The 22,298-nt window shown below is 46.9% G+C and overlaps 1 protein-coding gene across 6 annotated transcripts in view; it reads right to left on the bottom strand.

The window, feature by feature from the left end:
* RELT (RELT TNF receptor) overlaps nt 1-22,298 on the bottom strand; it is a 176,349-nt gene that overhangs the window by 41,367 nt on the left and 112,684 nt on the right. For all 6 annotated transcript variants that reach the window (XR_014967947.1, XM_085623313.1, XM_085623311.1 and 3 more), the window contains 2 exons: nt 17,660-17,920; nt 2,519-2,599 (listed from right to left, as the gene is read on the bottom strand). Coding sequence is in view for 5 of the 6 variants with exons in the window: in XM_085623313.1 (XP_085479439.1) it covers nt 2,519-2,599; nt 17,660-17,920 (342 nt within the window). In the remaining variant the exon portion in view is untranslated. The remainder of the gene's footprint in view (nt 1-2,518; nt 2,600-17,659; nt 17,921-22,298) is intronic.

Raw genomic sequence — 22,298 nt, 5'->3', positions numbered from 1 at the left:
ATAAAAACAGTACCAACTAAAAAACATACATAACTTTAACCTGTGCAACTTTGGTTTTGTAGCTGTTTAAGCAATGTGTAAAGCATGCGGCATGCAGGTATAGTGGTGAGAGGCAGCAATAACTCAGAGATCACAAAAATATTAAAGATTCAGGGCCTAATGTATGAAAAGTGTTGCATCGCTGCATGAAAACAGCGATGCAACACTTTTCAGTGCGCCCTCCGTGTGCTACACCATGGATGCACCATATTTACTATACGGCGCTCCATGTAGCATGGATTTACAGATACGTCAGTATTCCTGATGTATCTGTAGGCGCAAAAGTGGCGCATTGGTGGGGTGTGTCTGAAAAGAGACGCAACTCCAGGAATGTGTCCTTACACATGGGGCAAGCCCCATGTGAAAGGGCCTGCGTCAGAGTTACGCCTGCTGTGAGGCAGGTGTAGGATTTTGCCGCAAGTGAGTCCTGGAAGTGTTGCAGTGAAATCTCATAGATTTCACTGCGTCACTTCTACGAGCCTTTTATGCGGGGGAACGCCCCCCCTGCATACATTATACCCGACTCAGGTATAAGGTAGCACAGGGCATTACAAAGTGACACATCTGCTTAGATGCGTCACTTTGTAAATATGGCACAAAGTGGCACATTTTTTATGCCACCGTGTTACAAAGTGATGCAATGGCGGTGCACAGGGTTTATAAATAAGCCCCTCAGTCCCTACAAGATTTGAGCTCCAGAATGTCATATGTATAATGTCCAATTGCAACAGTTTCGGAGCCAGGACATTCAGGCCCTAGAAGAAGGGGCAAGTTTGTCTCCGAATCTGCAGCTGAGCAGACTGCAGGTAGCTTTATTTTCTATTGTCTTAAGGATGCTCTAAAATCAAACTTTGGGTGCAACAATGGGAGCCTTGGATGTATCCTCCTCGTGCATGTAGCTGAGCCTTACTACTTGGAGACAGGCAGATACTTGGACCTGGGGCATATCAGGTTCAACAGAATCACACATCTGTAAAGTTTCAGCTCTGAATTAGAAATACTAAGCAGATACAAAATGTAAACAAAATAAGAAAGTAAATACAGTTGTGCCAGCATATGGGCTGCATAATAAACTATCCAACTAGCTTAAAATGAAAGTGTATATGTTAAAGCGCCTTAAATGCGTGAGCTGGAGCGCGGTCCATCCTGCAGCAGTGCTAAAGATGAGGGCCGAGAGCGTTCTCAATCACTGGTCCTTCTATACATCAAAATGAAGAGCATCAAAGTGGCAGTAAGCGCTGGATCAATGCTCCGCCTGCTTGCAGCGACGGCCATGGGTAACACTCCAGCAGGCATGAGACTGAGGGCTGCTGTGTGCAATCCATTCCTAAATGTCATGCACGGGGGACAAGCAGCACTTCTGTGACAAAGAGCAATTTATGGATAAAAGCTCTTGCTGAGATGTGCTTAGTGCACTCTGTGTTGAAGAGACTGGCAGACAACATGGCCGGCTCCCGCTGCTCCATGCAGTAAGAATCTAGGTTCAGGGAAAAAAGGGCTAACGGGGTAGAAGCAGGACATGGTCACTTCTAGGAGCTCTCATTCAACTGGGTCCCCTCACGGGTGGCACCTGTGTTTCGGGGTTATCCAATGACAGTGAAGCTTTTAGCCTCACTAAGGCTTTCTTTGTCTGCGTGAAATGCACTTGGTGGGAAGGTGTGGACTCCGATGATCAATTTCCTGCTGACTGCACATGGGGATGTCACCCATCAAATGCGCGATCACTTTGCCTCAATGACTAGATCAGATGTCCACTGCATGCAGAGAGATCTAGAAAATCATGTTGCTCTTTATGCCCAAAGGTTATCATGGATCCAGTCTAACAAAATCAGTATCAAGTCCCACAGGAAGCAAGAGGGATCCCAGGGATGCGAGGACTGGTCCAGAGATGCAGATCGCATCTGCAGAAAGCTAAGCGCAAACACGCTCAGCCATAGGTGGGCAACACGGTACAGCGGCTAAACCACAGATTCAATCATGTAATCATGCGAGAAGGTGGTGTCTCCGAGAGGACATCAGGAACCCATAACTGGTTGAGAGCATCACCGGGAGACTATTCTCCCTGTTTCTGTAGAGGTGTCCCAGTACCAGAGGCCACAACATGATGTTGGAACGCAGAGTCCCACCATCGGGATCCGTTCTACAACTGGAAGGGCACAGTCACTCTCCAGTGCGAGCAGTAAGCACATAAAGAGGAAGTATAGTCAGTAAGAGCTGTAGGAGTCAGAGAGAAGCTGAAGACCACATCAATCAATCAAACAATCAAACAAACAGGATTTATAAAGCGCTGTTAATCACCCGCGAGGGTATCAATGCTTAGGGGTCTACACTAAGTGGGGGATAGGCCAATTAGGGCACCCTAAAAGCTTTTTTCTGCTGCCAAGCGTAGATACTGTAGTTTGGATTTTGGCACACAAATACAGAAGTTGCTCGATTGAGGTATCACTCTGCACCCTTCACGGCCTTGCCTGCCACTCACCTTTCTTTTCTGTGATGAGGCGCACCAGGACTCCGATAGTGTCCTCATTGGCGTCTTCCACTCCGAACATGGGGTTGTTCGCTGGAAAGAAAAAAACACCTTTTAATAAATGATGCTCAGGTCTCGGAGAGCCTCCAAAGAATGCCCCAAATATTCAAGGTTACCCACCATTGCTTGTACACAACAGGTGAAAGAAAATTATTATCTATCTTGGGTACCAGTAGTTCTCTACCCCTCTTGATGCCCCCACTCTTCAACATGCCCACCAGTGATTGGATACCGGACACAACAGATGATAGGAAAAACACTGTCCATCTTGGGTACCAGTAGCTTCCCACCACTCCTGATGCCCACAGACATCAACATGCCCTGCGATGCTTGGATGGTAGACACAAATAAGGAAATACAAAGTCATTGTCTATCTTGGGTACCAGTACCTCCTCGCCACTTGTGGTGACCACACAAATGAACATGGCCACAAGTGCTTGAGTAATAAATGCAACTGGAGAAGTGAACAACAATACCTAAAGATGGGCCACACGACCACTCATATTGTTTAATCTCTAGCCAGTCAGATAGCAGTATCCTGTCGTTAGTGACAGTCATAAGCAGCTGGTTTGATTGTTTCCTAAAACCAAATGCTAAAGAACTCTGCAAACGTTGTTCATTAAATCTTTTAGGGGTAGCTCTGATCAAATTCCCCAAGAATTAGGGGTTCAGGTCCGATGTCTTAACTAAAACCTCCCCTTTTCAGGTTTCACCGCCTTCTCAAAATGCATGAAAAGTGGGTGCCACAAAGAATCACAGCTTCAAAATGGCTCCTTGTCATCAAGGGTAAAAGTGTTGGGGGTCAGCCAGGTGAAAGCACGGACTAGCAATGTCCTGTGATAACCAAGGCAAGGGCACACCATTGGCCTCTTTTTGGCCATGACTCTATACCTATTTCTGTAATGCTTACAGCCCAAGAGTGGACCCAACTAACTCCCTGCGGAAGAAGAGTGCAGAAAAACAAAGTCAATTGACTCAGGGAAAGATAAAGGCAGGAAATTAAAACAGAAAGGGATGCAGATATAAAAACACAAAACCAAACAGACGATATTGTACAACAAGCATTTGCAAAACTAATAGGCCTGGCATTGATTGCCAGTCTTTACCTTTGCTTGGTACATTTTGTAATGTTTTTTTTTAAAAAACGTTATTGTTGTGGGAGCTCCTGGGCACTTGACTAATAGTAAAATTTCAAAAATCCCACGTTGACGTAGTAGTCTCTGACACTGAGGGAACTACTTTATGTGCTCCTTGTGAAAGGGCAGGATGCTGTCACTCACATCCAAGTTAGCCAATGACTGACGTGGGCTGACCCGCTTTCCCATGCGGTATGCTACAGTGAGCAGAATGAAAACGTGAGTAATACAATATCAGACCAAAGGATAAAGAGGGCAGGCTGGAAGGCCCTATCATTAAGTATATTATATATATATATATGTTAATAGAACCAAAAGGTCTTAGCTTACGCCAGACCTAAAATTTCCAAGATGGGTCCAAATAAAGGCTACTTTTGGTAAACCTGGGACACAGTCCAAAATAACTCAAGGATCCACTGGTTTAGATGCTAGTCCTGGTTGAGGGAGGTACTTGTTGAATATCATAAGTTGTTTTAACTATTTATTTAACACACAACACAGAAAAAAAACTATTTTTTTCTTTCACTTTAAAGAACAGGTGATGTTTACCAACCTCCAGAATTGTACTCCTTCGTCAATATCAGAAGGATGAAAGGATAAATTGGTCCATGCAGGGATTCAAATCTGACAACTACAGCAGGCACTCAACCTACAGAGCAATCCTGTCAGCTACAAAGATTTTTAAAATGTGTTGACTGAGCACATCACCTTCCCTCCCCTTCCACATCTGCGGTTTGGGAGGACGTTATACAACTGTGGTGCGACAAAACAGAGTGATTTCACTCTGACTTTGTGCCACAGACAAATGGAGGCTCGCTTCCCGACTGGCAAGCGAGCCACTGAAAAACAACAAGCCAGAAAAATAAAGCACACTCAGACAGATTTGGAAGGGGCGCGGACATGTAAACAACCACATGCCGGCCCGGTGTCCCCGGCACGCAACATCATCCAAAGCCGCTGTCACAAATAACACACGTCACTGTTCTAGGCTGGCAGCTACCACACGTTCCCCATCAGTGTTCACAGCTAACTGGTCGGGTGAGATGACACAACACGACTAACACCTCATTAATTGTGAGAAAGGCTGCTTTAATGAGACAGGTCTGCTCTAACCGACACCACAGCTTACAGCATCAAATAAATATCCTCAGAAAGACATGTCCACAAAGTAAAACCCAGGTGGCCCAATGCCTAGAGCGTAGCTACGCAAAGTGCACTTCGCGAGCTACGCGTAGCTTCGCAAACTGCGTAGTGCACTGTGCAAGATGCTATTCGCACTGATTGCACAGTGCCGAGTGCTTGTCCGCAATGTGCAATCAGTGCAAACTGCATCTTGCACAGTGCAATCGGTTGTTTTCTGCCGCTCGAGTAGATTTCTACTCGAGCGGCAGCTTTCTCAACACGGACTGGTAGTTTCTCATCGCGAGCGGTCGCGAGCATACTCGTCCACTCGCAATGAGAAACCTGACCTCCCCGCTTTGAGAAGCTCACCGGTAGGTTTATTTTCCACGCTCGCGATCGGCAACTTGATGTTGCTGATCGCGAACAAGGAAAAAGTCTCGCCGGGACGTCATTTTGCTTGCTCGCGGTCGCCAACTTGACGTTGAGGACCGCGAGCAAGCAAAAAATGACTGCTGCACTACGCTACGCGTGTTTGCACTGTGCTATGTGCAATTTGCGTAGTGCCAAGTAGCGCAAACTACGCAAGCGTAGCGCTTTGCCCAGGCTTAGTGTTCATGTAAAGCGCTCAGATACCTTCATCGAGTTGGCACTATACAAAAGTCCCCCCCCCTAAAAAAAAGATCTCCCTCCCTCTCTAAGTGTAATCGCCAAATAAATTATTCCACATAGCTGCAAAGTGATGGGTCGCTTCAGTGCCAAGTTTTTTTTGTGACTTGTCGTCCTGGGTTTATAATGGAGTAAACAAGATACAAGTCCCAGCATTCAAAGAAAATAAAAAAAACCTGGACTTCAGCAGCTGCTCACGCATGGACCTGGGGCTTGTCAGCTATGTTTGCCTTCTACAAGCCCCCCTAAATGACAGGGCGGTTCACCGACTTGAAGCCTCTTCACCCCTTGAATAGGCCTGTTGCCCATCTCCTCCTATTAGCCCCCCACCCCCGTGAGCCCCACCCCCTGTCAAGCTTTAAACAGCGATACACACTGTCGCACGAACAGTCACGAACCCTTCGGAGAATCTCGTCTAATCTGTCACAGCAGCGGCAGGAAATACAGAGATAAGCAGAACCTACACAACCGCGCGTCTTACTCTCCCCGCCATACAAACCTCCCCAACCCTTCTAACACTCCCTCCTCCACCCATGATAGGTACTGTGAGAGGGCCTCAGCCGAGCCTCCTGGCGCGTCTTACTCTCCCCGCCATACAAACCTCCCCGACCCTTCTAACACTCCCTCCTCCCCCATACTAGGTACTGTGAGAGGGCCTCAGCCGAGCCTCCTTGCGCGTCTTACTCTCTCCGCCATACAAACCTCCCCGAGCCTTCTAACACTCCCTCCTCCCCCCATACTAGGTACTGTGAGAGGGCCTCAGCCGAGCCTCCTTGCGCGTCTTACTCTCTCCGCCATACAAACCTCCCCGACCCTTCTAACACTCCCTCCTCCCCCCATACTAGGTACTGTGAGAGGGCCTCAGCCGAGCCTCCTTGCGCGTCTTACTCTCCCCGCCATACAAACCTCCCCGACCCTTCTAACACTCCCTCCTCCCCCCATACTAGGTACTGTGAGAGGGCCTCAGCCGAGCCTCCTGGCGCGTCTTACTCTCCCCGCCATACAAACCTCCCCGACCCTTCTAACACTCCCTCCTCCCCCCATACTAGGTACTGTGAGAGGGCCTCAGCCGAGCCTCCTTGCGCGTCTTACTCTCCCCGCCATACAAACCTCCCCAACCCTTCTAACACTCCCTCCTCCCCCCCATACTAGGTACTGTGAGAGGGCCTCAGCCGAGCCTCCTGGTGCGTCTTACTCTCCCCGCCATACAAACCTCCCCGAGCCTTCTAACACTCCCTCCTCCCCCCATACTAGGTACTGTGAGAGGGCCTCAGCCGAGCTTGCCTCCTTGCGCGTCTTACTCTCCCCGCCATACAAACCTCCCCAACCCTTCTAACACTCCCTCCTCCCCCCATACTAGGTACTGTGAGAGGGCCTCAGCCGAGCCTCCTTGCGCGTCTTACTCTCCCCGCCATACAAACCTCCCCGAGCCTTCTAACACTCCCTCCTCCCCCCATACTAGGTACTGTGAGAGGGCCTCAGCCGAGCTTGCCTCCTTGCGCGTCTTACTCTCCCCGCCATACAAACCTCCCCAACCCTTCTAACAATCCCTCCTCCCCCCATACTAGGTACTGTGAGAGGGCCTCAGCCGAGCCTCCTTGCGCGTCTTACTCTCTCCGCCATACAAACCTCCCCGAGCCTTCTAACACTCCCTCCTCCCCCCATACTAGGTACTGTGAGAGGGCCTCCTGGCGCGCTGTAAAGGGCCACGAGGAACATTTCCCAACGCCTGGGAAGATGGGGGCTGCTGCAACCTGCCACCCCCCCCCATCCCAAACCAGTGTTTGATAAAAACTGGAGGCCTTACTGGTTCCAAAGACCCGAGAGGCTATGACCAGCCTTCAGGCCACCACAGAAGGGTGTCTAGAAGTCAGAAGTTTGCTACATTTTTCTATTTCTTTTGTTTATCGAATTAAAGGGCACTGTAAATGAAATATGAGACTGGTGAATTAAACATTAGAGGCCTGTGGAAGGGGTAGTGGTCTTCAGAATGTCTCAATCACTCCTGCATTGTTCACTTTGTGTTAGAGATGTTTGCTCATTTTCTTTCCACATCTCCCCATCTGCATGTCTTACACCTCATCTCTTTCCTCTTCAGCACCCTCTTTTACTCTCTCCTCAATCCACTCACTTCTTTGCATCTCTGCCACTTCATCACCACCAAACAAACAACGCATCCATTCACCTACAAGCATTTCACTTTCACCTTTTGACAACCGTGTACCTCCCTCACACTTTCACATAATCACAACTCCAAATGGAATATGTGATCAATTCCCCTGTGTGCTCAGCAGAAACCAAAGACTGGATGGGGTGTATTCGGAAGCACCTTTTGACCCACTGACACTGCCTCCAGCATCAACGCCAGAGCTCTCAGTCGAGGCCTGTTCCAAGCACCTTGAGGCAGCCCAGTTTCAAGACTGCGCTATACACGAGCAGTGTGCTGCACGAAACCATAAGAATACAACAGAAACACAACATCGTGGAAATATTGAAAACTCTTAGGGAATGAGAAATTAAGAAAAACGTAAATTATAAACAGCAACTAAATCGCCGACATTAATTATTTTAACGTTTTTTACATTCGATTTTCAGAAATCAAACACTGTTTTTGTCAGTAAAGTTAAGGAATATAAGGCCAGATCGAGACCCGTTTCAATCTCAGTTTTTAATTACTGCCGAATCTGACCTGGCACATTTAACCCCAAGTGCTTAATTTGGGCCAGTGGTGTCCAGTGCCTAGCACCGGCACTTAATCATCAACACCAGCGTTTTTTTATATGAGCACCAGTTAAGGACACATTTATTTATGGTAGGCACAGGGAGATTAAGTGATTTGCCCAGAATGTTGAGCTGACGCCGAGACTCGAAACTGGTTCCGCAGCTCTGAAGCCGGCAGCTCTAGTCATTACGCCACATCCTCTCCCCACTTTCATGGTTAGTAGTTGGTTCTATTTTAGGCGGCGCAAACAGGAGAAATGGGCTGCTTCCTCCTGATGAGAGCCCCAGAGCCCCAGCATTTTTTAAAATACAAATTAACCCCTGTAAAGCCCTAATGCTCCAGGCCACTGATTCATTCACACAACTGGATTTCACAATACAACTCTTGGGCTACAAAAATATTGTGCCACTCACAATCGGAGAACAACATTACACGAGCACAAAAGTTTGGAAGATAGCGGTAAGGATAAATATTATGGTCAAAGTTAGGCACAGGTCAAAAAAAAATAGCCAATGACGAAAGGCAAAAATGTATGTTAGTGGAAGGAGCCTATGGGCCAAAGGGGGGCTTTGCATATATAGGTAAAAAAGAATTAAAACAAATTCTCCACCGGCTTCCTCAAAAAAAAAAAATGACCAAAGATTATTGTAGGAAAATTAAAAAGCATAAGAGCCATAGATTAATCTCAGAGCAATTGATTGTTCCAAAAAGAAACCACATAGAACTGAGTTGCAGCTTCAAGTAAAAGTAGAGAACTGTTTCTTATGGTATCTAGTCCATTGACCACATACACTTCATGCTGCACCGGTCTGCTGGTTTGTGCCTTCAAGAGGCTCCTGCTCGCCTTTGTTAGCCACTGGCGAACCAGTCGGTGGCATGATGAACCCAAACCCGAGTCCACGTAGTCAGGTAAGTCTTAGGTAGGTTGTGAATCTAGGATGTTTTCTCAGTATCAGAAGTTGTCAACAATGATGGCTTCTTTACAGAAAATGTAGCCATCACCAGTCATTTCTGGGATAAAACCACATAGCATTCACCATGACCACGACACATTGACACTGTGACAAGCCTTTTACCTCTTCATGAATGGGGCTGTGCCCCTCCATGCTGGTGACCGCTCACTGAGTGTATGTAAATTGAATCTGGTGACCTTAGTGAGAGTGCTAAACCTGTCTGGCCAGTGCCAAATTTGGAAATACACAGCACACACCTCCTCGTCACAAGTCTCCACTCCATGCTTGTAACCACATCTATATCTAAACTGTCACGTCCTAGCTTGCCCTGAATGCGTCGGCCACTTGAGAGGTTCCGCCGCGAGCTCAGTTTCAATTCCTCAAAGTGTGTCCTCCGGGATCCACCGTATACAGCTGCAGCCTTCCTAATGGTGCCCGGCACTGCAGGAGCCTAAGACCCAGGGTCTCCTGACGTGCAAGAAAGAACCGGTGGAATAAGGTGTCCAACACAAATACTGCGGGAAACCAAACACCAGGGTTAGGGCCTGCTGCAGCCCCAGCGGCTCTGCATCTATTTTTGAATGAAACGTGTATCCTCCCTGCCGGTGTTACACGTAGACTGCCCACACAGTCTACTATTACCGGAAGCATGACGGTCTCACATGACGCATCACAACTACAAGGAAAAAGTATATATGTTGAATAACCAATCTATTAATGTACACAGAGGTCCATATCTGTCAGTCTCTTTGGCAACGTATTTCTTGTCCAGTGAAGTGAACCAATGCATCTCAACCTCGACCTCGGCACCGCAACAACAAGCGAAGAGTTGGCAGCCAATGGCAACCACAGCTCGGCAGACATCAGAAATAGTCAAACCAGTTCTTAGTCCTGAAGTCACTTTTGATTGAAACCAATCATTTGTATCCTATGCAGATGCTAGTCCTACTTTTATTGCACAGTGCTTCACTCGGTTATAGGTAGGTTTGTGCAGTATTAACATTCATACAAGTATATGCAACACAACAGAGCCTTGGATGCAGCCCTACACCCTGTCTGTGCAGAAAGAAAAGGGCTCACTGTAGGGCATGGTAAGGGGCTCTCATCCCTTGGAGACACTTGGAGATGGAAACAGCGGGAAAGCCTGAAGTTGATTCACAACAGAGCAGCCTGGATTGTTCTTAAAGTGTAACATCGCTAGTTGTTGTAGAAGAGTCGACATGTCCTCGTAGGCTCACTCTAGGAGGATGATTAAATGTACACTTTTGTGTATAATGTATAGAGTCGTCTACGGCTAGATGTAAAAACGACTGTCTAGCGAGGTCTGCGAATGGAAACAAGCCACCCATTCCCACACTGGAGGGATCTAAGGTTCTTTGACTCCGGTGAGGCCTTCTCAGAGGACTCCTCTGAGAACACCTCACCTCAGTCAAGTGGTCATCGATGGAGACCCTTTACCCGCCTATCAAGTGATGTTTCCAGGTGGAAGCTCCATGCCATCACTGGAACTACTGCCCAGAAAGTGTTTAGTGCACACAGAGTATTGTTTTAAATTGATAAATAACACAGCAGTGTTAAAGGGTGCATTGCTCTTTGTCTTTGCTCCTCCTGAAATGCTCTGTTCCAAAGCCCTACACAATCACATCATTCATCCAACCACACTAGCGGGCAGTCAGACTGTGCCCATGTTCGTTGGCTGGCAGGATGGGCTGCTAAACTGTTTTTTCCTCTTGGCTGTTTCTCGTGGTGTGATCTTCAGACAAAAGGCATTAAAATAATTTGAAAGTATTTCATTGAGCTGCATGTGTTTTCTTTCCTAAAGCAAGAGGGGGGATGTAGAATTTGTGTCAACTGCAGTCTGGTGCAAATGTTCATGTGTGTGTCGATCCCGAAGTCTCAAATTATCCCTTGTCCAGTGTGGTCAGTTTGGTTTTTTTCTTTGATGTCTCGGACTTGCAGTTTTTTTAGTTTCTCAGGTACTTTGAGAAATACTGCGTAGAGCTTCACTGGTGAAGAGCGTGCACAAGCATCCTTAAGTGCGTGTCAAGATCATCACCATTTTCTAAAATCAGCAACTTTGGTACCTGCACTCACAAATGGGTGCATAAAGGGCAGTACGCTTGCATTGATAATGGGCAGGAGAAAGGCACTGACCCAGGGGGCGCCTTACATTCTTCAGAAAATATTGGATCAATAGGGCAAGCTTTGCATCACTGAAGAGCTGGTAACCAAGGCTTGTTAGAATTCTTTGTGCAGACCACAGCTGCATGCACCGTCCAGAGTCTATGCTTCATTGGTAGATTGCATTTATTGTGCTAAAGTGTGAGTAAGGATAGTTGATGGTACCCTAGCTGAAGGCATCACCTGTAAACAAAGATATCCACAAGGCTTAGGAACTAGGGCCATCTGCCTTTATGTGTGTTTTTTAGACAGAGCACATATGCATTGCCTACAAGTCCTAAGATTCACTTGACTGTGGAATGCGAATGGCCTCAGTTAATTTCATATTCTTCAATTAGATAATTTACACAAATAATGCCAAGAAAGGCAGCACCGCCACAAGTTTCCCAGACGGCGACAGACCATATATTCTTCGTAAGGGCTACCAACTGGAGGATGCGGTCACAAGCAATGTACCATGTGCTGGGCAACTTCAAACCAGTACAGATCGGCGGGGATAGAGGCTGTGGCGCCCAGGTACTCACAAGTACGTACTCACGTACACCAGCCGTAGGAGGCTCCACCCCTGCACCTGTCACCAATGACCAAAGGGGGCAGCAATGCAAAGAACGCTACACCCACGCACCTTTCCATAGAAACAGCGCCGCAGTGACACATAAAATGTCTCGCCATCCACCAGCCCCGCGGAGACTCGCTACACGTAGGTAAAACAACCTGCTTCTCTAGTGACATTACCTCCTAATTTGTGCAAACTTCGCTTCCTTAACTGATGCCAATTAGCAAGTAAAGCTTGCAGGTACCTGCGGTCCCCAGGGAGAACACTGTTTGTTCTGGCATCTTACATCGCTCACTCGCATCCCACGGCTCCCAATTACTAGGTCAGAACCGAAGGCTTAACGGAAGCTCCATGCCTCTGTTTTATGATGGTGAGGGGGCAGGGATACAGCACACGCTCTTCATGGAGCGGGAGTCCTTTCATGGCACCTTTTCAAGATGGAGGACAACGGGTCACGTGGGAGCCAGGAGTCCATGCCAGGGCAAGGGAAAGAGTGAATATGGCAACTGGCCCCAAAGCGGTCCTCAAAACATTTCGCAAACTCAACGGCCAGAGGTGCTCTCCTGCACCCCATTCGCCGGATGCGACAAGGAGCGTCACTGTGAACAACTACTCTGTGTCTGTGATGGACCATGGCTGCGGGAGATGCTCTGTGGATATCAGATGTTCTCCAACCCACTCCGACGAAGCTCACGCGCTCCACCTCGAATAGAGGAGGGGCACGTTGGCCTTTCCAGGACTCACTCCTGTGGCCGGCAGATGTTGCAATGGAGACTTCAACTAATTCAGCCATCTTTCCGGTAACCACCGCCTGTTCCGAAGGACACAGTAGCATGGCTCGATGAATTCAGTGAAAACTCTATCACTGTTACACATTATATTACAGTCCTATTGGCTAGTACTGACTTATAGTGTCGCTGACCTCGGGGGCCTCCATGCGCTTTACAGTACGTACCGTAATAGACACTAGCATTGGTAGTCAGCTTTCTAACACAGGGAGGATAAAATGCTTATGGGCAGGAAAATCTGCGATCTGGACGACACCGAGCGCACAAGGGGTCTTTAACAAGTGAAGCCATGGAAGACAGACGGCATCACAAGCAGGTAACAAAGTTGACCTCAGTGGCAAAGCTTACAAATGTTGACTTTAAAGTTGCAATAACTTATTTATCTTCGTATTTTCAACCTTGGCTGATAATTACCTGTTTCATGGCCTACAATGGAACGCGCCACTGCTCAGCAAAAATCCTTCCTGAACCAGGATAGTAAAAGTGTTGTCAAATGCACTCCAAGCAAAATATACCTAGATGCTGCTCTGCTCTTGTGTGCATCCATTCTCGTGATGTCACATTCTCCCATCCTTTCAGTTTCCCCCAAGGTACCTTCGCCGAGGTCTAGTACAAAGAACACATTTTGTACGGTCGGGTTCACAGCACTCTTCACATTTAGTAAATAGTGCTGCCACACACAGGCAAGCTGTGACCACAGCAGCGTTGTGTTTTGTGCTCCGTGCAGCAAGACAAGCCGATAGTAAACACTGCACTATGTGCACTGCCCTATTGCCTTGTAGGCCAGTCCGACCCTGGTGAAATGTAGATTCCAGCACTTGACGTGCAATATGGCCGCCCACATGAAGAATAAGTTGTGCGCATGTTTAAGACTACAAGCACTGGAAAGGCTGGCTGCTGACGGGGCACAAAGAGCCCCTGGTGGTAAGACAATCCGCGAAAGCGATATGAAAAGAACTTTCTTTTTTCCCCAGTTCATTCAGTAAAAAGAATCAGAATCCCCCGAATAACAAGCATTGGTACAGCTAAAAGGTCTGGATTGCATTTTGTGTCTTGACTAAAATATTTTTTTAAAGGATCCTGCACTGAAAAATCAAAACAAGATCTAAAAAATATTTTTCTGTATACACTGCACCTATGAGAAAAATAATGTCATGTGTGATTATTCAGTGTACGTTTGAGATGTAAAATAGTCCTTCATGCATTGCAGTCCAGACACTCCAATCCTGCCTATATCATGAGGTAAGAGGGTAACACTCGCATGGGGTGGACTAAAGTCCACTCTACATGCTAAAGAACTGGGAACCATAGGTCTTGCATGTAGATGTGCTGTCAATCTGGACCTGATAAAGGAGCTGGAAATTAATATACTATCAGGTTATGATACATAATTCGTATTTAATACAAATATTTTGCAATGTTGTCCAATAAAATGCAGCATTTAATTGTGCTGCACACGCAGCACCACTGTCATGAAAATACAAGCGGTACTGAAGCGGCCCACCGTGCCTCCTGATCCCTTTCCGTCTTCTAAGCGTCATGTCTAGCGTTACCATTCCCAGGTAAAAAGGTGTGTGTCCGAACTATGTGCCTACATGTAGAATCACAGGGTAAGGAGGTGACGCAGGGAGTGTTAGGGGTACGTAACTATTGGACCTGTATATGTTCTCTTTAAATGTGGCTAAGCAGACGTGCACCCTAAATGTGGTACCTAGTTGAAGGGCCTTATAACGGGGAAGACAATGTATAAATGCACGGATATCAGTCAGGCACATGGTGGGCCGGACACGGCTGGTACTGCTCCTGAAAGCCGGGCCTTGAGCAGGGTGAACAGCAATCACCAGAACATCAGAACATTTCTTGTTCCAGAGCTGACCCATACTCTTGTTTCTACCGGTCACTGCCTTCTGGCTGTGTGATGGGCCAAGTGGACAGCCGTGGCTTCATCTGCACAGTTAGTAGTGGAAAGACTGTCAGGGCGAGTAAAGAAGCGCTTCGTGTTACCTCATTTACAGCTCCGCACGTGTTTTGGGGGAGCACAGAAACTTTACTGCGATTTAGCAGTGCTACAGCGCACAAAGTTCTAAAACCAGCAACATCAGGCAGAAAAAAATGAGGGGACCACAACAAAACATGATGCCATTCCTTAAAAGGCAGGAGCCAATTTACTTCAATTTAGTGTTATGTAAATGAGCTAAAGTTAGATTTTTTGGGCATTTCATGTATTACCCAGTTAAAGCCTCTCTAAAAGCTGAGAGTTTGAACATAGCCCTAACAACAAAGTCCCTGATTACAAGTAAGGGGCTAATTAAGCTTTGGCGTGCGAATTCGTGCTCGCGCCCAAAACGGGATTCAAAGTTGGACGCTATTTGGCCGCATGCAAATTGGACATGTGTGGAAACTGAGCACCCCACCCTGTTTGCAAACAAATTTTCAGAAACTAAAATCAAGGGAGAGTCTTTTTGGCAAATAGCACACAATTCGGATGCAGCCTGGAATGCAGCCTGGAATGCGTTCCAGGTTCGCAAATCAGAATTTTATGCCATTTGTAAAAAAAAATCCCTTTTGTCTTCTGTAAACGTTTGAGCATGAAATAAGAGATTTAAAAAAATTGCACAATTACACTTGTGCAATTAGCGCATGGGCTCAGACACAGGCGCTAGACGTGAAAGAGGCTGAGCCACGCACAGATGCACCTAGGCCATGAACTGTGTTGAGATTATTAGCTCCTGCAACAGAACAAGAGAGCTGCTCACTCCAATGCAACAGCGCATAAACTGCCCACACACACCTTCTTCCCCACCGCATCCACTCATCCCTTGCGTCCAATCACTCCTTTATCCATACGTTTCGAAGGCGTTTGGCAAAGCATTACTGTGGCTGTGTAATTCTGTTTACATTGATTTCTCGGAATGATGCTCCCAGCTGTATCGCTGCAGCTGGAGAGAGGCAGAAATGGAGATTTAGCAACAGAGAACTGCTGGACCACGAATGTAACAATGTTTAAACAAATTACATTATCCGCAGAAGCCCTGTCTCCGCTCAGCTCCATTCAGTTACAGATCCCGGAAATTGTTCATCGAGCTGGCGACTGACGCCATCTTAGCTTCACTAATAGAGAAAATGGCTGCTTAGGTGTTCTTGCCCTCAGACCATGGACAAAAAGTGGTGAGGACTGGAAACAAGGGTTGACCACTTGTGTTTCCAATCCTACCCAGTCCGACCGCCAGGAAGGCCGGGGGGCTTAAAGTTTTTGTGGTCCATGCGCCAGTAGCTCGTTCAGTCTAGGTATTTTACTTTGCAATATGGAACTTTTAGTCCTGCTAATCCCACTATAATTTTAAAGACTACAAACCCCAGAATGCAGTGCAAAAACCTGGGCGGCATGAGCTGCTCACGCATGGACTTGGGATACACGAAGGCCCTGCTGACATAGGTGCTGGTAGTACGGATGCGAGGGGGTGCAGCAGCACCCCCAAAATAATCATGCTCGAGTTCAGAAGGCGAATGAGCAATAAAGATGCCTTTAAATATTTATTTTTTTTCGTGAAAATTTCTGTATGTCCAGAGACAGAGGTGAAATATCAGGCTATGTCTTCTGATAAATTGTTGCTTATTCTTTTAACATGGAGATTAAGGTTCGTTCCTTTCACTGACTGCAAAGTTAGAGAATTTTGTCAAGTGAACTATCTGAAAATCTTGCTGGGTTACAGAAAGTGCGAAAGGAAGGGATTCAGAGTGTCGTTTTTCGAACTACAAACATGTAAATACCTGCGAAATAACTGTATAAATATTTCAAAATGTATCAGAGGTTACAAAAGCCCAAATGAAGCACATCTTTTTGTAATTCTGAAGTGTAATAGAAACAAATATACTAAAAGGATTAAAACAAATCAAGACACTTTACTTGGTGATGTGTAAATGGTAGATATTTGCTGAAAAACGATTTCCACACATTAAAGTTTTATCAGTAAAACTGCATGTCAGTGTGAATATGGAAAATGTGCTGTTTGTATATGAAAGTGTGCTACCACCCTATGCTTTAGGAATATTTTTTGCAACAGTGTGCTCCAAAATGCACTACTATCGACATACCACACTCATTGACGGCGCCATTTTCAGAGGCCTACCAGGAGCACGCAGCAGCCTGCGAACCAGAACCAGAACACACTTACAGCTAGACCCTTATTACCAACCAATCTTTGCTGGTATCTGGCAGGGACTCCCACTACTCCTGGCTCAACCTTCCCTGAGATCCACTGAGAGAACCCAATGTTTGTACCCAGGCATGAAGGGTGGTAGTGGACTTTCTATGACTGCGTTTTTTAAGCTTGCTACTAACCACACCTTTTATTCCACAAGGCATTTCCCCTGTTGGCACAGCAGGGGTGCTGTGCCAACAGGGGAGATGCCTTATGGAATAAAAGTCCTGTCCGAACCCGGCCAACTGTATCCCTTATTCTAGCCAACCATGCTAGGGAGGTTTGCCCCCTGCTCCTCACTCGCTCCGAGCCTTCGGACGATATATAATTTAAATATAAATGCCACTGTCCATAGATGCTTGCCACCTTACCCGAGTATTCCTCGCCCAGGTTACAGTGAGTCAATGGGTGCACCCTTGTCTAACACCTACGTCACTGTGTACAGATGCGTGCCGGCTACCACGCCTTCTCGCCAGATAGAGTCCTCCTCGCCCACATTCAGGCCAGTGAGCAGATAGACCCTCTTCCAACTCCTACGGTACTGGACGCAGATGTGTGCCACCTTACTTGCCTTCTTACCAGATAGCTCTCAGCGCCCAGGTTCGATCCAGTCAACAGGTACACCCTCTTCTAACACGTATGCCACTGTGAGCAGACGAGGGTCGGCTTACACGCCTCCTAGCCATATACAATTGCTCACCCAGGTTCAGGGGGCCAGCAGGAACTTGTAACCCCATGCGACTGCTTGAAGAGGAGTGCCAGCTTACCCGCTTTCTCGTCCGATAGCGAGGCCTCCTCGTCCAGATGCTTCTCAGCCGTACAGTGGTAGCCCTTCTTCTTCAGCAGGTTGCAGAGCAGGATGCCCAACAGGCCCATCAGGCAGAAGACTGGCACAATGGCAAGCACAGCGTACTCGGTCCCAGACTCCTCCAGGCCACCGGTCTGCGTCCCGTTGATGGCCACTTTAGTCTCTCGTTTCACCAGGGAGATCGCCGCCTTTTGAGGTTGATCAGGAGAAGCTCTGAAGCCTAAAGTGCAAGAGATAAACCGGGGCATGGGATGAGAATGAAGGGGAAAGGGGACAACTGTATACAACTGCCTTAAGGCAACCTAGATCACCCTCAAGGCAAAGAAGAAACAAGGACTTAAGACTTAAAGGGTACAAGGCGAAAGAGGATTGGATCTCCCTAAATGGTGTGGTGAAGGCCAGAGCACAGGGTTTTGCTCATATTCTCTTTGTTCTCCAGTGTCTTTCCTCCTCACTTGTATCCCTCTTCCACCATTTTCATCTTGGTTTTCCTTTGCCCCCTCATTTTGGTCTTTCTGCATCTTTACTCTTCCATTCACCAGACTTCCCTTCTACTCTTACGCTCTTTTTTTTCTCTAAATGGATTTCCTGAATCCTACATTCAATCCTTTTTATTACTCCCTTTGGTGTTTCTTTGCAGATCTTCTTTTTATCTTCAACTCCCTTTTCCTTGCTTTATTTCTCCAGCTTCCCTAGTCCTGCCTCTCATTTTCTTCATTCTCAAAGTGCTCTTATCAGTTTTCTTTCACTTTTGGACCCCTAATTCCTTTACCCATTCACCTTTTCTCTACCTTAACTCACTGACCCACCCTACTTTTTTCTTCTTTCCCTGTATGTTGTTCTGCATTGTCCTTTTTGTATCCATCCTCGTTTCTCTTTTCCTTAATCCCTGCTTATCCTTAAACTGTTGAGTCATTAATTCCCCCTTCCAAATGTGTGTAATAGCCTCTTCCATTTTCTTCTTCCATCAGCAGATTCGCCCTATAAGGGTCTTATTTCCTTTCCTTCACACAGCTAGCCCTTCTTCTGCATTCTCTTCCTCCTTTTTGCCCTACTTTTCGTCTGTAAAAGAGATCCTGGTTTCTGCAGAACATACCAAGTCACGTGTAGAAGGGTTGCCTAATGCACCACAGTCCTGAGAGCACATAATATATTGGCCTATTTACTGTAAACAGAGGCCGTTCTACCTGCTGGATTCAGGTAACAAAACAGAAGAATAAATGCCCTGTTCTTATCATATTGCTCAATGCTTGCCGAAGGCTTGTTTCTGGAATCTCCCAGCCCTTGCGTGTAGGAAAACTAGGCACGGGAAGATACAGAAATGTGCAACAGTGTGGTTGAAGGGGGAGCCAGGGTTCCAAACACGGACAAGGCAACATTGTGTGCAGCACACAGTGACACATCATTCCCTTGGCTGCAGCCCATTTCCCCATCCTGACCTGTTGTCAAAATAAATATTGTTCATTATGATTGGGACTATGAGTGACTGCCTGTGTTCTTGGCCACAAGCCCTGAAAACAATAGGCAGGTCCACTGGAATTATGCATCAGGAGAGGGCCAAATTATGCGGCAGGGTTGAGTAAAATAAGCGGCAAGAAAAGCCAAATTATGCAGCATAAGGTGGCACAGTTTGTAATAGTATTTACTTCATTATTTTGTCATTTCTAAACTTGATAACACTGTCTGGGCATTGATTGCACATCACTAGTACCAGTAGCAATAGGCAACAGAAAGGTGACCAGTCCAGCTTTGCAAAGGGCCTCCCACTGCATGGTAACATAGGTCACATAATTGTTAGTAACTTTTGAGACGTTTTGGCCAGAAGCAATTTTTTTGGGGCTAAAATATGCAGATTATGCAGCAGATGATGGATTATGAGGCAAATGCATCAAATCTTTAATTATGCCAAAATCGCCTTGGTCGCACAATTGCATAATTCCAGTGGCCCTGACCATAGGTAACCATGATTGGTCAATAGCAGGCGGTCCTGCTCTTTGGCCTAAATAGAACAAGAAGACACACATTTAGATGAACTGACCATATGGGTCTTCTCTTGGCCAACACCAGCTATGCTTTGAACTCAAGTGGTAGCCAACCCAATGGCGCCTTCTGATCATAAAATACCACGATGTACCACCAAAGCACGTTCCTCTCTAACATCAATCATAATTACCAGGATATGTGCCATTTCAGGGTGAACAAAAATACTCTGCAGAATGCAAAGTGGTATTGTGCTCACCCTCTTCCTCAGAGTCCAATGGTCAATAAAAATGTTAGCAATTGGAAATTGGTGGCCAAGAACCCAGTTCATATCACAAAATTGTCTAATAATAATAAAAGAAAACGAACAAAAGAAAAAAGAAACAGAAAAAGAATGGAAAGAGAATGGAAAGAGAATGGAAAAAGAAAAGATGTTGTGTGGCTCACAAGAAAGGTCTTCTGTCTTTGAAAGCGGCTGCACATAAAGGGTCTCCTGTGTAGCGCTTGTGATTATGCATCGCTTGTCGTGTCATCAGCCGCGAGTGGATCAGTTTGGAGAGCTCCTATTGTTAAAAGCTGCAGAACAGAGATCTCACTTATCAGGGAGAGAAAGAATGTCTGTGTCTCTGGCCAGAGCGGACAACATGTCCAGGGTGGAAAAATGAAGGAATGGAGTGCACCCAGAGTAATCACAAGTGGTGAAGATTAACTCAACATTCCATCCATCACATTTTGTTCTCCTCAGTGAGTCGCCCTGAGTGCCAGGGATAAGCCCAGACTTGGGTCCCAAACCTGACTTTAATATAGGGACTCGAGCGGCACCTCCCTAATGAGTCGCCATAAGGCGGAAACACATCTGCCTTAGTTTTCCTGTCCAGAGGGGATGTGGCCTGGCAGTTTGAGATTAAACTATTGGGGCGGGGCCAAGACTGATTTGCATATGCATGGCAGGCGATTGTATTGGCATGGTAGGCAAACCAATCCTGGGAGAGAGAATGCCCAGGGTAACTATCAGTGGTGTGACCGCTTCCCCGTGTGTGAGGATGGAATGAGTTGGCAGCACCGCCTCCTTCCTTCTGAGGAGTTTATTACTGGTTGCACCGCCCCCTTGCTGCAGAGGCGGTTGTATGCTACCAGATGAGAAAGCTCTCAGTGAATACCCCTCAGTGTCTGAGGAAGTTGTCATTGGTAGCGCTGCCTCTTTCCTGCTGAAGGCGTTGTCACAGGAACCACTGCCCTCTTCCTACTGAGGGCGTGGTCCCTCGCAGAACTGCCCTCTTTTTCCCAAGAGCGCGGTCAGGATCTGCATAGCGGCCATAGCCGCCCTCCTGCTGACAGCACTGCCACAGTTAGCAGTGCAAAAGGGTCATGGCTGCGCTGACTCCATCTTGTTGAGTGTGACTAGAGAGCCGTGTTCTGCTTTTGATACATGGATACATGGCACTGAATGGCCTTTACCGAAGACAGCCTCCCTGCTGGCATGTGCAACTCTGCTCCGGTGCATGCCTCAGCCTTGGTCCTCAGGATGGGGTGGAACAGTCCATTTGTTTCCCCATCTTACTTGGAAATGGCTTTTGCCATTCAGTGCTCAACTGGTAGTGCAGAAAATTGAATTAAGAAAGGTGAACTCCCAAATACAAAAAGAATACATTCTTTCCCACCCCTGGAGCTCGTTTCCGGTTGTGTAGGTCTGACAGCGTAGAGACATCACATGCCATAACATGTAGATATTAGAGGCGGTAGAGCTGCTATGCTCAGTGAATCTCAGGTATGCGTACTGGTGGCCACAGCCTTCAGTGTGCAAAAAGGTGTTTGCAGTACTTGGAGGGAGAGCCTGGCACTTGCGGTCATAGGTCAGTGATGCAGAACATTCCAGCATGGCGGCTTCCTGGTGCTGTTCAGCAGTATATTTATCTCATCCGTGGAACAGAATAATCCTGCCCTGGTGGGAGTAGAAGGGCTTTTTTGATGGGAAACCTCCTCTTTGAATAAAAGGTGAACTGAAAGGGCCACCGTCCACGAATGACTCTGGCTCAATGAACGCCTTGGGGGGGGATGCCATCTCAGATGTGGTCTAGACCCGAGTGACAGTGGGCAGCAACAGCAGCCGCCCGCTCGGCTCGAGATGCAGATTTCCTTAGTACCAATATCACTTTAAGAAGAACAGAAGACACTTCACTTCTCAGAGAGCATTTGAGATAACGTGGCCTGAAACGCGGACCGGTCCTATCATCTAAGCAGGAGTGGAAAGGCCAGAGTAATTGCAACTATAAAAGATTTAGGGCAATAACTTGAAAAGCCTAGCAGGGTGTCCTGTGGTGCTAGGACTCATGGAAGCCTCTTGTCTTGGGTGAATGAAACGCTCGGTTCTACAGTGGAGAATGGCACCCAACATGGAAGCGCTCATCACATCAGCCACCCAGAGAATAATGCCTCGACAGTTCTTACACCCCAACCAGATCCCAAGCAAAGGGACCTTCTGAGATCCTTGATTGTCGGTCATTCATGGTTGGCTAAAGAGAACAGTTTGTTTTTCTTTAATTGGATGACTCCTTTAAGGTGAACCAACCAGTGAATGATGTCACAATTGATCGCAACACCAAACAAAGCGACATTCT

Source organism: Triturus cristatus, chromosome 8 (genome assembly GCF_964204655.1).
Source record: "Triturus cristatus chromosome 8, aTriCri1.1, whole genome shotgun sequence".
Taxonomy (NCBI): domain Eukaryota; kingdom Metazoa; phylum Chordata; class Amphibia; order Caudata; family Salamandridae; genus Triturus; species Triturus cristatus.
The sequence above is the reverse complement of the archived record's forward strand: the minus strand, read 5'-3'. Positions and strand labels throughout refer to the sequence as shown.